At 57.2% G+C, this 17,166-nt stretch overlaps 1 protein-coding gene across 5 annotated transcripts in view; it reads left to right on the forward strand.

Annotated features, from left to right (window-relative positions):
• PTPRU (protein tyrosine phosphatase receptor type U) overlaps positions 1–17,166 on the forward strand; it is a 77,270-nt gene that overhangs the window by 54,875 nt on the left and 5,229 nt on the right. For 2 of the 5 annotated variants that reach the window (XM_056123506.1, XM_056123507.1), the window contains exons 17-27: positions 2,730–2,920; positions 3,680–3,755; positions 4,035–4,111; positions 5,706–5,723; positions 10,188–10,224; positions 10,705–10,802; positions 10,881–10,997; positions 11,540–11,694; positions 12,484–12,619; positions 13,766–13,915; positions 15,195–15,368. In XM_056123506.1, coding sequence (XP_055979481.1) covers positions 2,730–2,920; positions 3,680–3,755; positions 4,035–4,111; positions 5,706–5,723; positions 10,188–10,224; positions 10,705–10,802; positions 10,881–10,997; positions 11,540–11,694; positions 12,484–12,619; positions 13,766–13,915; positions 15,195–15,368 — 1,229 coding nt within the window. The remainder of the gene's footprint in view (positions 1–2,729; positions 2,921–3,679; positions 3,756–4,034; positions 4,112–5,705; positions 5,724–10,187; positions 10,225–10,704; positions 10,803–10,880; positions 10,998–11,539; positions 11,695–12,483; positions 12,620–13,765; positions 13,916–15,194; positions 15,369–17,166) is intronic. The other 3 variants (XM_056123508.1, XM_056123509.1, XM_056123510.1) reach the window with 3 other exon arrangements.

Raw genomic sequence — 17,166 nt, forward strand, 5'->3', positions numbered from 1 at the left:
GTGTGGAAGTGGGGGCAGGAGAGAAAACGGAGAGGTTTGATTGAAGGCTTGGTGTTGGGGGAGAGTGGAGTGGTGGTGTGGCTAGAGGCCTTCCTGCAGAGTCTTTGGAGAGATGCAGAGAGGCAGGCAATGGGGATTTGCCCTCCCAGACTAGCTGGGGGACAGACAGCTGAGGGAGTCAGGATCAGGCCGTGCAGATGGCAGGTGTCGTTTGGATGGCGAGGAGCTGGGGCTGCCAGAGTCCTAGGACTCCCCCGCATCTGAGTTCTTTGGACTTCGCAGAAGCTGTTCCCTGTGAAGTCTTAGTGCTTGTCTTGTGTGTTTGTCAAAGATGCTCTTTAGAACTCAAGGCCTGAACCAAGCTCTGATGGCACGCACAGGTCAGGGTTTGGACGGCATTCTGTCTACCCAGCGCTCTGGTTTTCTGGGGCATAAGGGGATTTCTCCCTGTCCCGGAAGCTGGTCATCATTCCAGCACCCCATCTGCAGGTGCTGCCCATGAGCTGGGCTTTGGGCGGAAGGCTTTATTTGCAAGCCGATAGCACAGCGGTAGGGCGTTTGTCTTGCACGCAGCCAACATGGCTGACCCGAGTTCGATTCCTCCGCCCCTCTCGGAGAGCCCGGCAAGCTACCGAGAGTATCTCGCCCACACGGCAGAGCCTGGCAAGCTCCCCGTGACGTATTCGATATGCCAGACACAGTAACAACAAAGTCTCCAATGGAGACGTTACTGGGCCCGCTCGAGCAAATCGATGAACAACGGGAGGGCCTTTACCTTTACCTTTACTGAGCATTTGCAACATCGTGGAAAGTCACAGTTTGAATTTTCACTGGGCGCATAAAAAAGGACATGCATGATTTCAAGAAAGTAAATAACACTCCCGAGGTCACCACAGAGCAGGGATTGGATCTGAGCCTGTCTCGAGGCGGCACATTGCCCGAGTTCTCTGGAGCCTGCCTTGGGGAGCTGAGGGAAGCTGTCTCAGGGAGAGACAGAGGCGAGACATTCCTGCTTCCATCTGCTCCGGGAGGCTGAAAACGCACAGCCATGTGCTGGGACCCTTGAGCGGTCTTACAGGGAACGGAAAAGGACTCCCATCATGCACGCCAGGATGGCACGGCAGCCTTTAAAGCAGAGTCCCTCTGGCCTTCTTTTTAATGAAATCCCATGTCGCCCTGTGGATTTTCTGCCATGCCTAGGATTTTCTGGAATCTAGTCCAATAGGCAAGTCGCCCTTTCTGCACCTCAGCTTCCTTCTCTGTGACACTGAGGGTTTGGGCTCTTGGACCATGAAGTGCTGGATGGAGCATGACAGTTGTCGAGCTGGAAGTGCTGGAAGTGTCACCAGGTCTCTGGAGCACACAGGAGGGCAGGCAGCACTGCCACGGCACTGGTGTTGGGGGCAGCCAGGCAGGACATGACGAGCTCCCTGGTTTCAAGAGACAAAGACGGAGTCTGGGGAAGGCGGGGCTGTCCATGTCCCTGTACAATCATTATCATTTAGTCATTTCTGACTTCCTCAAGGACAGGCACTGGGCTGAGACCTGAGGCTGAGGAAGTTCACCCACCCAGTGCTGGCGGCAGAGGGAGCCCAGATGTGCAGGCACAGGGTAGGGGGCCTTCAGTCCCTGGGAGTCTCCCCACAGCCCTGCTGGCAGAGAACAGCTGTGAGAGCCATGAGGGGCTGGCTTTGAAGAGACACCTGCCCCTTCCTCAGGCCAGGCCAGGAAGGGGCGGTCACTGGGTGTGGGTGCTTGTGGACTTGATGTGCTTTAGTTAAACCACAGTCAGACATGAGTCATGGGGGTACACACCAGCATCATCATGTCAGAACTATAAAGAAAGTCAAGGTGAGGGTGAAGGAAGATGAGAATGAGGGCAGTGGTGGATGGAAGTTACAGGAGCTCAAATGGGGCTTTGGATGAGGGCCAAGGTCAGAGGGGGCGAGGTCAGAGGTCGGAGTCAACATCCCTATGAAGCCCAGCCATGTGGGCTTCATGAGGGGTGGCCAAGAGGAGCCAATGTCTCACCCCAGCACCTGGACTGCACCTTGACTTTCTTTATAGTTCTGACATGTTGATGCTGGTGTGTCCCCCCATGGCTCATGTTTGACTCTGGTTTAACTAAAGCACATCTTGGGGCCTGGTCCTGAGGCCTCGGGGATGTTTCAGGGGAAATCGGGGAGTGGGTGGGTCTGGGGCGGGACCCAGTAACCCCACTTTCACTTGCCTGAGTGGCTGTGAAGGGTGCACAGCCCTCAGTGGAGGTGCTGGCCAGGGGGAAGCTCTCTGGGGGGGCAGGCGGAGGGTGCCCTCCTTCTGCAGAAGGAGGGTGGAAGCTGATTTGGGGGTTTGCTTTGCTTGACTGGGGTTCATTGCTGGGTGTTCTGGTGTTCCAGACTGTTCCCTTGAAGAGGAAGAGAAGGAAGGCTGTTATGGGTTCAGGTGGGGGTGCCTGCTGGGGAGCAGTGGGATGGGGTGAGCAGGACCAGGCCAGGAGGGTGCCGTGGTCACCTGACCCTCCTGTCACCATGCAGGAATGGTTTCGTGACATGCCTGTCACTGTGGGAGGGCAGGGCTGGTTCCCAGCCCCACAGGGTGACCCCGTTGGGCATCCAGGCTCCAGGGAGCTATACCTGCTCCTCCTGCTGCCCCCCTGCCCTCTCTGTCACTCGGGATCTCTCTGGAGCTGTGTGGGCAGGAACCCCTTTCCATTTCTCTGACCTCAGGTGACCAGCGCAGCGGTGGGGTCACTGAAGCCAGCAGCCTCCTAGGGGGCTCACCGAGGCGTCCCTGTGGCCGGAAGGGTTCCCCATACCACACCGGGCAGCTGCACCCCGCCGTGCGTGTGGCCGACCTTCTACAGCACATCAACCAGATGAAGACGGCAGAGGGTTACGGCTTCAAGCAGGAGTACGAGGTGCCCAGCTCCAGTCCCGGGAACCCCTCGCCAGAGCCTCGCCTGGTCCTCTTCACCGGGGACCCTGTTCAGCCCAGCCTGAGTTGGACCCTGGTCTCCCCACCCCCAATTCAACCTCACCCTTTTCATCTTGACCTTGACCATTCCAGTCACCGCCTGTCCTGCTTTCTCACTCTCATCCTAACTCTCCTTTGAATTATGACCTTGAATCCTCTTGCACTTCCACTGTGGACCCTGATCAAGGTTCTGTCCTGGGCTTCATAGGGATATTGACTCTGACCTCTGACCTCACCCCCTCTGACCCTGGCCCTCATCCAAAGCCCCATTTGAGTTCCTGCCCCTTCCGTCCGCCTCTGCCGCTGCCCTCATCTTCCTCTTCCTTCACCCTCGCCTTGACCTTCTTTATAGTTCTGACATGTTGATGCTGGTGTGTCCCCCCGTGGCTGATGTTTGACTGTGGTTTAACTAAAGCACATCTCAGGACTGGCATCAGCATGCTAAAGCTGGATTTTCTCCCTTGAAACCAGACTCTCCTAAAACATCTCTAATCCCTCACCTTTTGTCCCCTTTCCCCTCTTCTTCCTTTCCCCAGAACCGTTTGGTCTGTAAGTTGGCCCCAGGGTGATATCCGGGGGCTTTATGTGAGGCCCTGGGTTTGGCCCTGAGCCTACCCTTATTCCTCCCCCTGCTCCCTGTTGAGAGGAGACAGGTCTGAGGACCGGGCTTGCCCCCCTCGGACTGACACATTCCATCTGGCAGAGCTTCTTTGAAGGCTGGGATGCCACAAAGAAGAAGGACAAGCTCAAGGGCGGCCGGCAGGAGCCTGTCCCTGCCTGTGAGTGCTGGGAAAGGGCCCGGGAGTGGGGCCGCGCCTGGGGATAGGGGGTGAGGGCTCCTTTCCTAGGGCTGAGACTCGCCTGAGCTGCACGTGACTGGGTCCCCTGGACCCTCAGGCCAGACTCTCCTCTTGGGTTGTCCTACTTTTCAGGGCACCCAGAGCCCACTGCTTGGTCCTAGCTTCGCTGACTGTCCCCCAGGAAGCCTCTTCTGACCCAGCTCTCGGCTTGTGGCTCTGCCCCTGCTCACCACCTGGCTACCTGCTCTGTGTTTGCAGACGATCGGCACTGCGTGAAGCTGCACCCGATGCTCGGAGCCCCCGATGCCGACTACATTAATGCCAACTACATAGATGTGAGTGCTGTGCCCCTCAGCTCCATGCCTGCATGACCCCCCCTCACCTCCTGGCTTGCTCAGGGCACAGATGGGGAGCTTAGACAGCTGGGTTCTTCTGCAGAGAGCTCTCTGTGGGACAGCATAGGAGGACCGCTCCCTGCAGGCCAGAGTTGGCCTGGGAGCTGGAGGGGGAGTGGGCACAGGCCAGAGGCCTGGAGGTAAGGACCCTTTGGAGGGGCCCGGAGGTTGGAGGCGGGGCCATGAGAAACAGGACTGAAGGCAGGTGAAGGCCTGAGGATGCAGGCTGGGGAGTTTGGATTCTGTCCTCAGGGCCTCCAGGGAGCTGGCAAAGGTGTTTTGCTCATGGTTAGGGCTGGACTCGAAGAGTAACTAAGTCCAGGAAGGAGCTTAAGTGGCAGAAACATGCCCAGCACAAGCAAGACTCTGAGTTTGATCCCGGGCATTCTATGACCCTCTGCACTGCTGGGTGTGGCCCTGACTACCACAAGAGAAACAAGAACAATTTCTCGTGTTTACTGAGCATGTACTATGTGCTAAGCACTTTATATGAAATACTTTCTATAATCCCTCCGGTTCGGTACACAGCAGTTAGACTCATGACCCTGCTTCACAGGTGAGGACTTGGGTTCAGAGAGGCGAAGCTCCTCATCCTAGGTCACACAGCTCATGAGTGGTCAACAAGGCCTGCCCATCTCAGCCTCTCTGGGCTTCCACAGCCTCTGCCACTGACTGTGAGGTGCTTCTGCCATGCTCTGCCATGGGCGGGTCTGGCTGGGCCCGAGGGAGGGGAGGGCAGGAAGTGGGGGTCCTGAATGTGGGTGTGAAGGGGCTGTGGGTATCTGCCCAAGCGCAGAGGAGGAGGAAGAGGAGGATTGGGTCATCAACCGTGTGCTGGACCTGGTGAGCTGGGCCCGGGGGGACATCAGTGCACATGGTCTGCTTTCTGGAACTGCCTTTATCTAGTGGGGGAGACACATAAGCCCCAGAGTAGGTTGGGGAGCACCGGCCAGGTAAGAACAGCGCTTTTCCCAGAGTGCCATGCAAGTCAGTGATGCCCAGGGCCAGGGCCAGCCTTGCAGGCCGCAGGCAGGCGGGTGGGTGGGAGAGGTGGGGCGGAAGAGAAGGGGCATCCAGGAAGGCGGCTGCAGGGGCCTGGCCCTGCGAGGGGGAGGAGGCGCGTGTCTAGGGAGTCGGGGACTCGGGCTTTTGAGATCACCTTTCCTCTCCCGCTTCTTTGCCCCCTCCTGGAACCGGACCTGTGGCCTGTTCCCAGAGTTCCTGCCTTCTCCCTCAAAACCCCCCATCCTCTCCTTTGGCCGGGCAGGACCAGTCCTGACCTCTCAGACCTGGGAAGCTTTGGTGAAGGGGGCCTTTCCGGTCTCTGCAGGGTCCTGGTCAGCATCTCCTTGGGCCCCCCACAGAGACACGCCCCTTGTCCCTCTTGGGCCCCGAGTGGTGCATAGTCTCCGCTTGGCCCCCCCGGCTCCTGTCCCCGATCCTGGCCTCTCCTGTGCTCCATTCCCCTCCATCTGCCTCTGGCCTAATTTCTGTCTCTTTTGCTTTGTACTGTTCCCTCACTGGAATCATTAAGATTCGGATAAACCGTGAAGTAAGTATCTCTCCCCCCACCTCCTCCTCCTGTCTGTCTCACCAGCTGTACCTCAGACTCGCGAGTCTTGGGCTGTCTCTCTCTCTCTCTCTCTCTCTCTCTCTCTCTCTCTCTCTCTCTCCCCTTTCTTCCTTCCCTCCCTCTCTCTCTTCCCCCTCCTTCCCCCTCTCTCTCCCCTCTCCCTCCCTCGACCCTCTCCTTTTCTCTCTCCCTTTCTCTCTCCCCCCCCCCTCTCCTTCTCCCTCCCTCTCTGTCTTGGTCGCCTTCCCTGGTACCCCGAATACCAGCTGTCCAGCTCAGCTGCCTGGCCAGGGACCGTCCAGGGCCGAAGACTGGTCCTGTCCTGTTGTAAGCTCATTCTTCTGTTGCCCTGCCAGGGACTTCAGTAATGGGAGTACTTCCTGGGTGCTGTTCTGACCTGGCCCCCACCTTCTATCCCAACTTTGCCCCCAGCCCCCCTCCCCCGTTCCTGCGTCCTCTTTAACCAGTCCGTCTTCAGGAGGGGGGCATGGCTGGGGCAGGGGAAGCTGCCTTGGGGCCTGTCTCTGCTTAGGGGGGGGGGGGGTCAGGATCTTTAAGGGCACACAGATGGCTCTGCCCACATTCCTGAAAACTAGTCCCCTTGTGTTCAAATCCCTTTGTGATCAGTTTGCTTGAACCTCAGTTACAATCACTGTGCCTTCAATATAGCCCTCATTTTAAATTTCTTTCCTTTTCCTTTCTTTCTTTGTTTTCTTTTCCTTTTTTATAGGGGTGGGGAGCAGGGTGGTACTTCTGTTCTGAAGAATTATGTGTTGTTGTTGTTGTTGTTGGGGATAGGGGCTGGGGTGGGTGCTCCTGAGTGCTGCTCAGGAAACCTGGGGTTCCTGGGGTTCGCCCCCCCGCCCTACCCCAGTGGTTCTTGGTCAGCTGAGCAGGTGATTCAGTGCTGCTCAGGCCCTGCAGGGCAGAGAATACCCATGTTACCCCAGTGCTGCTTGGGGGCCCACACGGTGCCTGAAATCAGACCCAGGTCGGGTGCATGCCAAGCATCTGCCCTAACTCCTGTACTGCCCCCCCCCCCGCCCTTCTTTCAATTTTTTTGAGGGGGGAGGTTCCTTAGCAGTGCTCAGGGGAGTTGGGAGAATTACCCAAATTTTTGGTCCACAGGACCAGGCAGTTCAACATGAGGGTCTGAGGATGTGGTCTGGGGTCAAGCAGGACCACCTGTGCTGCTCAGAGGCCATGAGGGCCACGCCAGACGTTGCTGGGGAGGTACACCCAGGGCTGGGCATCCAGCAGGACGTGTGCCCCTGAACCCTCTCCTGGAACCTCAGCCTTCCTTTTTGTTTACTTTGAAGTTTAGTTTAAAGGTTATATCAGTTTACATCACTGTAGGTTCCAGGTACACTGTTTCTCACTTCAGGAATTGTATTTTGACTTTTCAAGAATTCAGGCAAACAAACAACCCTTTATTCATCGAGCATTCCACTGATTTTATTTATAATGTATATTATTTTCATAGTACTTGGTGGCTAATGGGGTTGTTGGCCATCTGGTGGATAGCTTTCCCATTAAATTTAATTTTTTTTCTTAGACTTCTTATTTTCTTGGACCGGAGAGAGTGCACACTTTGCATGCAGGACACTCAGGTTTAGTCCCCAGCACCGCATAGTCCCCCCAGCACTACTTGGAGCAGTGCCCAGACAGCCTGCCTGGGAGTGGCCCCTGAGCCACACCAGATAGAAGCCACTGGCCAACAGTCATTCTTTCCTGAATTTTGTGGTGACTTTGAGACTTTGAGACTTTCAGGCAGTGCAGCAATGCCTGCCACAGGAATTGAAAGGCCCTGGTGTCACAGCTGCCAGAAATGCCGTTTTCCCATCATGCTCCTGGACACTCCCTCTTTTTTGGTAGCCCTTAGGCAGTGGGTAAAGCTCTAACATTTCAGGGTGTGCCAGTCAGTACCCTGGTCCCGAGGCACCGGATGCGGGTCTGTGCTTTACCTCTCCGCCTCCCTATGCCAGAATCCCACCCGCTTGTTTTGTGGTTGTCAGAATTAAAAATGCTCTTAGAAAATGTGGCTTCAAGTCCCTTTAAATGCAAGTGGGCAGGCATGCTCCTGGCTGAGCTCTTACTCCAGGCCGTGCACCTTCCACTCATCAATCCATTCACCTTTCTCACCCTCTGGGCCCACAGGGCTGGGGCAGTTCTGCCAGTTGCTCACATCTGCACCTTTTCTAATGGCAGGATCCTGAGTCCCGACTCCTGGGGGTAGTTTTTGTTGTGGTGGTTGCCAGACCAGCCACCGGGGTGCCAGGGATCAAACCCAGGGCCTTGCTCATGCAAGGTACCTCCCCAGAGTTGCATCCCTATCTTCAGCCCTGGGGTCTCGCCAGGCCACTAACACTAATGGTGATCTCTCCTTCCCCATTGAACTCCGGAGGTATGCAGGGTTTGTCTGGGAGCAGGTCCAGGGACATGTGGGGTCCTGCCGTGGACGGCTGAACTGATGTGGTTCAGATACCCCGTCTCTGTGTCCTCTGTGGCATGGTAACACTCACAGGCAGTTCGAAAGCGGGCAGAGACTGCAGCTTAAGCTGCACTGGGCAGCTCTGTGCTCTGTCCACTGACTGGCACTTGGTGCTGACACAGTGCCGGGCAAGGAGGACAGAGGGTTAGGAATGGGGAGAACCTCTTGCCTTTACATGGATCTACCTGGGGTGGGGAGAGTATCCTGTTCCCAGCATGCCCCATGTGGGACTGGAAGGGCAGCTAATGGCAGCATGTCCAGGGGTCCTGGCCTCTACCCCCGCTCCCCTTGGCCTCAGGATCTAGTGGCTGCTGAGACAGCAGGACCCTGGCCCCCAATGTGGCCTCTGAGGCCTGTTGACGGGCCTGCATGTAGGTGGAGTCCTTTTTGGCTCACGTTCAGTCTCTTCGTCATGCTGTGGAGGACAGTGGTGGGCAGAGGGGCCGAGAGACCACAAGGTGTGTCTTGAAGCTGGGCGTTGGTATCGCCAGGGAGCTGGTTGGACACACCAACCGGGACCTCAACTCAGACCTTCCACCTTTTCTCCCTTTGTTCCTTTTTGTGCTAGGGGTGGGACCCCCCTAGGGTTTCACACATGCTACCCCTGACTCTGGAGTCTGCCTTCTGATAAGATCCCCTGGGGAATTGCGTGTCCAGAGAAGGCTGAAACATGCCTTCTCAGTGCTCAGAGGCACAGGCCTGCCTCTTGGTGACCCTGGTCAGCTTGATTCTGAGATTCCAGTGACCCACGGTGCTCTGAGGAGTTCTTCTGCCACACTGTTGGGTTTGGGTCTTTAGGACCTCTTGGACCTTGGGGGCGGGGGGAGAAGTGAGAGCAACTGTGGGGGAGGTATGGCCCCAGAGTCAGGCTTCTGACGGTGGGCTGTGTTGGCTCTGCATCGCAGCGGCCACGTGAACTCACTGTCCCAAGCTGGACAGCTAGTACAGCAGGTAGGATGCTTAGTACAGCAGGTAGGATGCTTGCTTTGTAAGTGGCTGACCTGAGTTCTATCCCCTGTGCCTCATGTACCCACCGAACCTACCAGGAACGATCCCTGAGCACAACTGGGCATGGCCCCCAAACCAACCAAGCAGCCTAACAGACAGAAAGTTCCTCCTTACACTGCAGATGTGGGTTGGAGACTCAGAGAAGGAGATTTGCTGTAGGGCGGCTAGATGGCCGGGGCTGTGCGGAGCTGCAGTGTTGCTGGCAGCTGGGCCCTACGTTGAGCCTAGCCTGCTGCCCTGGGCTCATGTGGGCTCGGGCAGAAAGGGAGGCCGTGTGGGCACATGGGCAGTTGGCCCCCGGGAGTGGTCGTCTGACTGATGTTTTACCTTAGCCTGAGACTCTGGAGGTGGAGGTAGAAGTAGCTTTGAGGGGAGATCATTCAGGTAAAGTGCTTAGCACAGTATGTGACCCAGATGGAGTTTGAAAACATTGATGATGATGATGATGATTGATCAGAACTTTAAGAAACATTTTCTCTGAGGGCCACGTGTAAACTGTTTTAACCTGTGTTGGTTCATTATTCCTACCTGAAACCTTCTTCCGGCCCCCCAGCTCTGGGGGAGTGAGGTCGCGGGGAGTCACTGGTTCTAGGATGGACTGTGAAAGCTGTCCGGCAACAGATGGGGGCATGGGCATGGCGATGGCCTCTGGGGCACTGGGGGACAGGCGGGCTCCCCTGCATTTTGTCTTTACACAAGGGTAGGCTATATGCCACATATCATTAGCCCCAGCAACTGGGGGTGCTCCGGGCCCCTATAGTAGTATCCTCTGGCCCTGGGGTCCAGGACAAAGGGTCTACAAGCTAACATGGTGCCCCAGGGTGTAGCCCCTGTACTTGGGGCCCTGGGTTGGGAGTCTTGGGGGGGGCATCGTGTACAGCTTCAGAGAGAGGACATAGAGACCCAAGGGACTGAGGCCTTAACGTCCGTCTCCTCTCCTCCAGGGCTACCACAGGTCCAACCACTTCATAGCCACTCAAGGTACCTGGCACCTCTGCCCCGTGGCCCTCCTATGCCTGCCAATCTGCTTGACTCCTATCTGCCTGTATGTCCGTCTGTCAGCCTGTCTGTCTGCCGTCAGCACCCCCTCCCCACCCCTCTGCTTCATGTTTGCATCTCCATCCATTGGTACCTCCCCTTGCTATCTCTCCCTCCCTACGGTGGCACATGGGGAAGGGCTCAAAGGCTCGGTCCTGTGGGCCGGGTGCCACCTGGTCTCTCCGGCTATGTCTACTCCCTTACCTCTTGCCGTCCCTCTTGGATACTTGGGCCATGGACACTGCCCCCCTGAGCCCACTCGGGGATGCCCTTCCTGACACTTCCCATCCCCAGGACCTTCCAGACACTGGGGGGTGGGGGCAGGGGCTGGGGTGCAGGGAAGCCCCACAACCCTACGGGGTAGGGCGGTGGTGCTGGGCCTGGGCTTGGCAGCCCAGGGTAGAGGCCTTGCCTGCCCCACAGGGCCCAAGCCTGAGATGGTCTACGACTTCTGGCGCATGGTATGGCAGGAGCACTGTCCCAGCATTGTCATGATCACCAAGCTGGTCGAGGTGGGCAGGGTAAGCGGGGTTGGGCGAGGGGGCCCGGCGGGCCTGGGGCCGGGAGGAACTCCTGAGCCTGCACTCTGACGACTCCAGGTGAAGTGCTCACGGTACTGGCCTGAGGATTCAGACATGTACGGGGACATCAAGATCACGCTGCTGAAGACGGAGACGCTGGCCGAGTACGTGGTGCGCACCTTTGCGCTGGAGCGGGTGAGTCTCTGCTGGCATCATCCCCTGGCCCAAGAGCCCAAGAGCTGCACTCCCCAGCAAGGCGCTGGGAAGGCTGGACAGGCCCCGGCTACTCCAGGAGCGAATGGAAATGACAACGATGACAAGGATGATGCCGGCTGCCCATGACAGGCTTGGTCAGGCCTTGTGCCACTGCCGCCCCAAAGACTGTAGGATTGGGGACTCTTCCCTTGCCCCCCGATACAGATCAGAAAGTGGGGCTCTGTGGGGTTCTGCCATCGCACGAGGGGCCGAGTCCTGTCCAGGCTTCTATTCGGTCCTCTGCAGAATGCTCAGCACAGGGCATTCTCCCAGCAGGGTGGCAGGAGGGCAGGATGTGCAGGACGTGGCCTCCCTCGGGGCTGACTCCTGCCGTCTCGGGCCCTCTGACTCCTGCTCTGCTCCCTTCGGCAATGCGACACGAATCCCTGCCTTGGTTGCGGGTTACGGGTCAGCTCCGCGCACATGGCGTGTGTCTCGCAGGCTGGCGGCCACCCTCACCAGGGCTTCCCCTATCTCTCCAGAGAGGCTACTCCGCCAGGCACGAGGTGCGCCAGTTCCACTTCACGGCGTGGCCGGAGCACGGCGTGCCCTACCACGCCACGGGGCTGCTGGCCTTCATCCGGCGTGTGAAGGCCTCCACCCCGCCCGATGCGGGACCCATTGTCATCCACTGCAGGTGGGCAGCGGAGCTGGGTAGGGGGGCCCTCGGGATGCCTCTCTTTGACCTGTGACTGGGGGATGGGGGTTTTGTAAGACCAAGGCCAAGGCCCTGTAGTGACTGAGATCCTGAGGGGAGAGGCCAGGCCATGCCCCGGGCTGCGAGGATTAGCTGCCCTTTCAAGCCATTTGGTCCGTGAGCGCTCATCCTTCTGTGGGTGTAGGGGGACTGTCTGTGCCCTGGGGAGTGGATGGGGACCCAGTGGCTCTGTGTCCTTGCCAACAGTTTGGAATCTTGGCTGCATTGTTTGCTCCCATCCTCTCTCTGCATCACGGCTCGGTTGGGTGCTGAGCCTGGGGGTCTGAAAGACGGACCCACACAGCCCAGCTCTCAGGGAGGCAGCCGCAGACAGGTGTTTCTGAGAAATGTCTCCCAGTTGTTCCTGGAAGCTCAGAGGTGTGGCCTCTGCTGGCAGAGGGGTGGGTCCGGCTGTGGGTGAGCAGGTGTGAGCCTATGGGCTGTGAAGGATGCTGGAGGCCTGGGATTGAGTGCGGTAGGATTCTTCCTGTGGTCCCTCTCCTCCAGGGAAGCTTCTTGTGTTCTCAGCCTTCCCCGCCCCCTCCTCTGGGCACCCCCAGCCCAGTTCTCACATTTCACCAGAATTCTTGCAGCACTTTCCCTGCTGCTAACTTCTTCCCGCTGCTGGGGCAAAGTTTCACTGTGGGGTGGTGGGCACAGCCAGGCACTCCGGGGGCCCCTTCTATTCCCCTTCTGATGCATGGGGTCGACCTCTCCTCTATCCCATAGTGCGGGCACGGGCCGAACAGGCTGCTACATCGTCTTGGACGTGATGCTGGACATGGCCGAATGTGAGGGCGTCGTGGACATTTACAACTGTGTGAAGACCCTCTGCTCCCGGCGGGTCAACATGATACAGACAGAGGTAGGGGTGTGGCTCTATCCCCACATGCCACTTCAGGACTGGGGGCAGGGCCTCCCTTAGACTTCCGGGCCTCTGCATCCCTGAACTCAGGGTCCAGAGACCCAGTGTCATTTGTTTCTGCTGGGTGAGGCACAGCGGTAGGACATTTACCTTGCGCAGAGCCAGCCCGGCCGAACCGAGCTGGGTTCGATTCCTCACCCCTCTTGGAGAGCCTGGCAAACTACCAAGAATATCTCGCCTGCACGGCCACCCATGCCAAACACAGTAACAACAAGTCTCAAAATGGAGACATTACTGGGCCGGCTCGAGCAAATCGATGAACAACGGGAGGACAGTGTTTGTTGGACAGTTTCGTTGGGTGAGGTCACCCAGTGATGGCCTGGGACACAGGCCATGCCTCCTGTGTCTGCACCCTCACTCTGGGATCCCAGGCTGTCCCTTCTTCAGGGCGTCTCATAGGGTGGCCACCTGGACAAACTGGAGTTGGGAACAGTTTGTGAAGGTTGTTTCAAGAAGGGTTTGTCTGAATGCAGTGTCCAACATATGGCTTGGACACCAGCTTAGAGCATCCCAGCACCTGAGAGCACCCCACTACTTCAGAGCACCGTAGAATGTCAGAGCACCCCCATTATCTCAGAGAAACTCAGCACCACAGAGCAGCCTGATAACTCAGCACCCCACTTTCTCAGAGCACCCCCACTACCTCAGAGTACGCTCATACCTCAGAGTATCCTACTAGCTCATGGCATCCCATGAGCCCATAGATGGTAGGCTGCCTCAGAGCACTCCTACCACTGCAGAGTACCCCAGCCCCTTAGAGCCCTGTAGTACCTCATGGCATCCTCACTGCCTTAGAGCACTCTCCCATGTCAGAGTGCCCCACTACTTCAGAGCATCACGACATGTCAGAGATCTCCGCCGCATCAGAACCCCACTAATTCATAGCACCCCAATACCTCAGAGCACTTCCATTACCTCAGAACACCACAAAACCTCAGAGTACCCCCATCTCAGAGCACTAAACTACCTAATAGCGCCTCTACTACCTCAGAATACCTCAGCACCTCAGAGCACCCCTACCTCAGCTTGCTTTCCAACTCTGGTTTCTAGTTCCTTGTGACTTCTTCATGTTCTCCCCCATCCCAGGAGCAGTACATCTTTATCCACGATGCAATCCTGGAGGCCTGCCTGTGTGGTGAGACCACCATCCCTGTCAGTGAATTCAAGGCCACCTATAAGGAGATGATCCGCATTGATCCTCAGAGTAATTCCTCCCAGCTGCGGGAGGAATTCCAGGTGGGGCTCGAGTCTGTGCATGCGCGCTCGCATGTGTGTGAGTGTGTGTGTGTGTGTGTGTGTGTGTGTGTGTGTGTACAGATGTGTGAGTGTGGATTGTGAGCGAGAGTATACATGTATTGGTTCTTTTTGCTGTTGAATCATGGAGGCCTAAGCAGGAGCTGAGCTATTCTGAAAGACTTAGAGATGGTGGGTGTTGCATCCAAGCCTTTGAGAGCTCAGAATTCAAAGTCATATAGAACTGGTTCAAAATCCGGCTTAGGTAAGAGCTGTGAGTAGTCTTGAACAAGTCTTTTCCCCCTCTCCCAACCTCGGTTTTCTTATCTAGAAACTCTTGCAGTGTTCGTATCATTAGGATTCTTTTGGTTGAAAGTAACAAAAATCCAGCTCAGTGGCTCATATAGCTGAAAAGTCAAAGGATGGCACAGCTTCGTTATGGCCTGACCCAGGGGCTCAAATGGCGATATGACAAAGTAGCCTATTTTGGTTTCTGTTACCCTGCTTTTAGCTTGATTTTCAGGCCCAGGTTTACATCCTCTCTATTGCCAAGACTCCAGGAAAAGACATTTCCTTCCCACAATCTCATCTTCCTACCTTCTTTCCTTCCATCAGGCCAAAGACTTGGAGACTTGATGGGCCCAACCCATGTGTGGGAGTGTGGCCCAGCTCCCGTGTCACCTGGCTACTCTGGGCAAAAGCCGTTTCTGCCAAAGTTGGAGTCTGGTCATTGTGGGACAGAGGCCCCAAAGTGCCCTCCATTCCGGGTTCCTTCAGAGAAGCTGCTTGAGGCCAGCCCAAAGCCATATCACAGGAAACGTGGCCTGTGATTCCTAGATTCTGGGATCATGAGAGGGTTGGGATTCCTGAAAGGGATTCCCAAGAACCTGAGGAAGTCCTGACACCAGGAGTCAGGATGAATGTAAGAGAGTGGAGGAGATGGACCGGGACCCTGGCCTGCTCTGGAGTGCTGACTCCGTCAGACACACATTCTGCCGTGCATTGTGCAGGGCCTGTAACTCGCACTGTGGAGCCCATGGGTGTCAGTTTTCCTGCTTACCGCGAGCCTCACTGTGTCTTTGCGTATTGAGCCCCGCATGTCCGCCAGGCTCAGTGTGTGATGCAGGTCCTGGAGGCGGGGCACAGGGTTCCTGCCTTTCTGCTTCTCTCTTGGACCCCGGTTTCTTCCTTCAGAAATTGGGATTAACCACCCGGCCTGGCTGATGGCGGGTGTGGATACACAGCTGGTGCTGACGTGTCCACTCCTGTCACACTCCTACAGACGCTGAACTCAGTCACGCCACCGCTGGATGTGGAGGAGTGCAGCATTGCCCTGCTGCCGCGGAACCGGGACAAGAACCGCAGCATGGATGTGCTGCCGCCCGACCGCTGCCTGCCCTTCCTCGTTTCCACTGACGGTGACCCCAACAACTACATCAACGCCGCGCTGACCGACGTGAGGGCTCGGGGCTGGATTGGGCTCTGGGGAGGGTCCATGTACCATAGGAACAGAGCTCAGGGCTCTGGCTAGGGGACCCTCTGCCTGCCCTGGGAGCTGGGCTCCGGGGTCACCCTCCTACTCCTGGTTGTCTTCCGTCTTGGACATACAGGCCTGGGTTCCCCCTCAGGTGTAACCTGTGACTTGAGTGAGTGTCAGGGTGGCAGAGTTCAGGCAGGGCTGCCTCCAGGGCTGTCTTCAGGCAGGGCTGTCTTCAGCATTGGATTCAGGGCATCCCGGGACTGGAGGAGTGACGTGAAGACTTGGGGAAGCTCAGCATGGGGGAGCCTGAGGCTTGATGTCTGGACCTGGAAGAGCTTTTCCTGGGGTGACAGTCCCACAGCCCACTGCAGGATTTGGGCTGGAATGGTGCTGTCTTGCCCTGGCCCCTGGCTGTGCTCCCTGTCCTGCCCGGACCACGTTCCTGGGTGTGCACACCTGGTTCAGTGCTGGGCTCACAGCTGGACTCACAGGTGAGATTGCTTCCAGCAGCTGTGGTGTTCCTGCACGTGGAACTTGCAGCCCCAAGTTCACAAGGCAGGTGCTTGGCAGTGCTGTACCATCGCCTGGGCCCTAGCCCTGGGCACTGGACCCAGCTATGTAGAGCCTGGTGACTCATAAGCCAGAAAGGCCAGGCGCCGGGGAGGGGCACAGCACTGGAGGTCTGGGAAGGACTACAGGGTTGACTTGGGGTACAGTCCTGCAGGCTGTGGGCAGCCCCTTTTGGCAGGACAAGTCAGGAGGGGGTGTAGTTGGGTCAGTGCCTGTCACTGATGTTCCCTAGGCTGGGGTCTCAGACCCTTCATGAAGTTGGAAGGAACTTTATAGAGCTTTATTTAGTCATGAGCATTCATTAACTGCATACCATGTGCGGCATCCCCAGTCTCTGCTCCCCTGAACCTTGCACCAGTGGGGATACCGATACGCAATGGCGAGTGCTATTTTGGGAACAGCCAGTAAACTAATCTAAAAAGGAATGTCAGTCATTTCTACGGAAAAGCAATGTATTGCATGCGGGCTGTGTGTGTGTGTGTGTGTAGCTATTTTAGATGATGTAACAAGGAAGACATCGGTGAAGAGGTTTCTGTTAAGCAAAGGCAGAAGGAAGTGAGAAAGGGTGTGAGCATGTGGAGGGAGAGTCTGTTCTAGGCGGCAGGAACAGCAGATGCCAAGCTCCGTGGCAGGGCGCAAGCTTGGTCCCAAGCTCCCTTCACCACACATTGCTCTTTAGTTCCCAGGGGACACCAGCTTCTGTGCTAGAGACTTGGTTGGGGGAGCGCTCCGCTTGATGTTGGACTGGCATCTGAAAAGGGACTTGGTGCAACCTGGCCCTGTGGACCCAACTGGAGCAGGCAGGGCCAGAAGCCAGCCTGTGTCAGGGCCCTGTGGTGGACTGTAGAGCTGCCTGCTGAGCCTTCGCTGCAATCAACCCAGGGCACTGAGCTGCTCCCTGCGGGAGGACAGATGTGGGCGGGGCCTGGTCATGGGGGCGGGGCTTGATACTGGGGCGGGGCCTAGTTCTGGGGGCTGGCTCCTGGGCCTGGGGCGGGGCCTGATCCTGGGGGCGGGGCCTGGGGCGGACACTGAACCGCTGCTATTTGGTCTCACAGAACCTCGCCTTCCCTGCAGGACAGCTGAGGGAAGGACTTGGTCCTGGGGGCGGAGCCCGCCCTGAGGACAGGTCCTGTGGCATGCTCAGTGAGCTGCAGCCTCCCATGCTGAGTTTCACTTTCCCTGTAGGAGAGAGCCTGGGGCC

Source organism: Sorex fumeus, unplaced genomic scaffold (genome assembly GCF_029834395.1).
Source record: "Sorex fumeus unplaced genomic scaffold, SorFum_2.1 ptg000047l, whole genome shotgun sequence".
NCBI lineage: Eukaryota > Metazoa > Chordata > Mammalia > Eulipotyphla > Soricidae > Sorex > Sorex fumeus.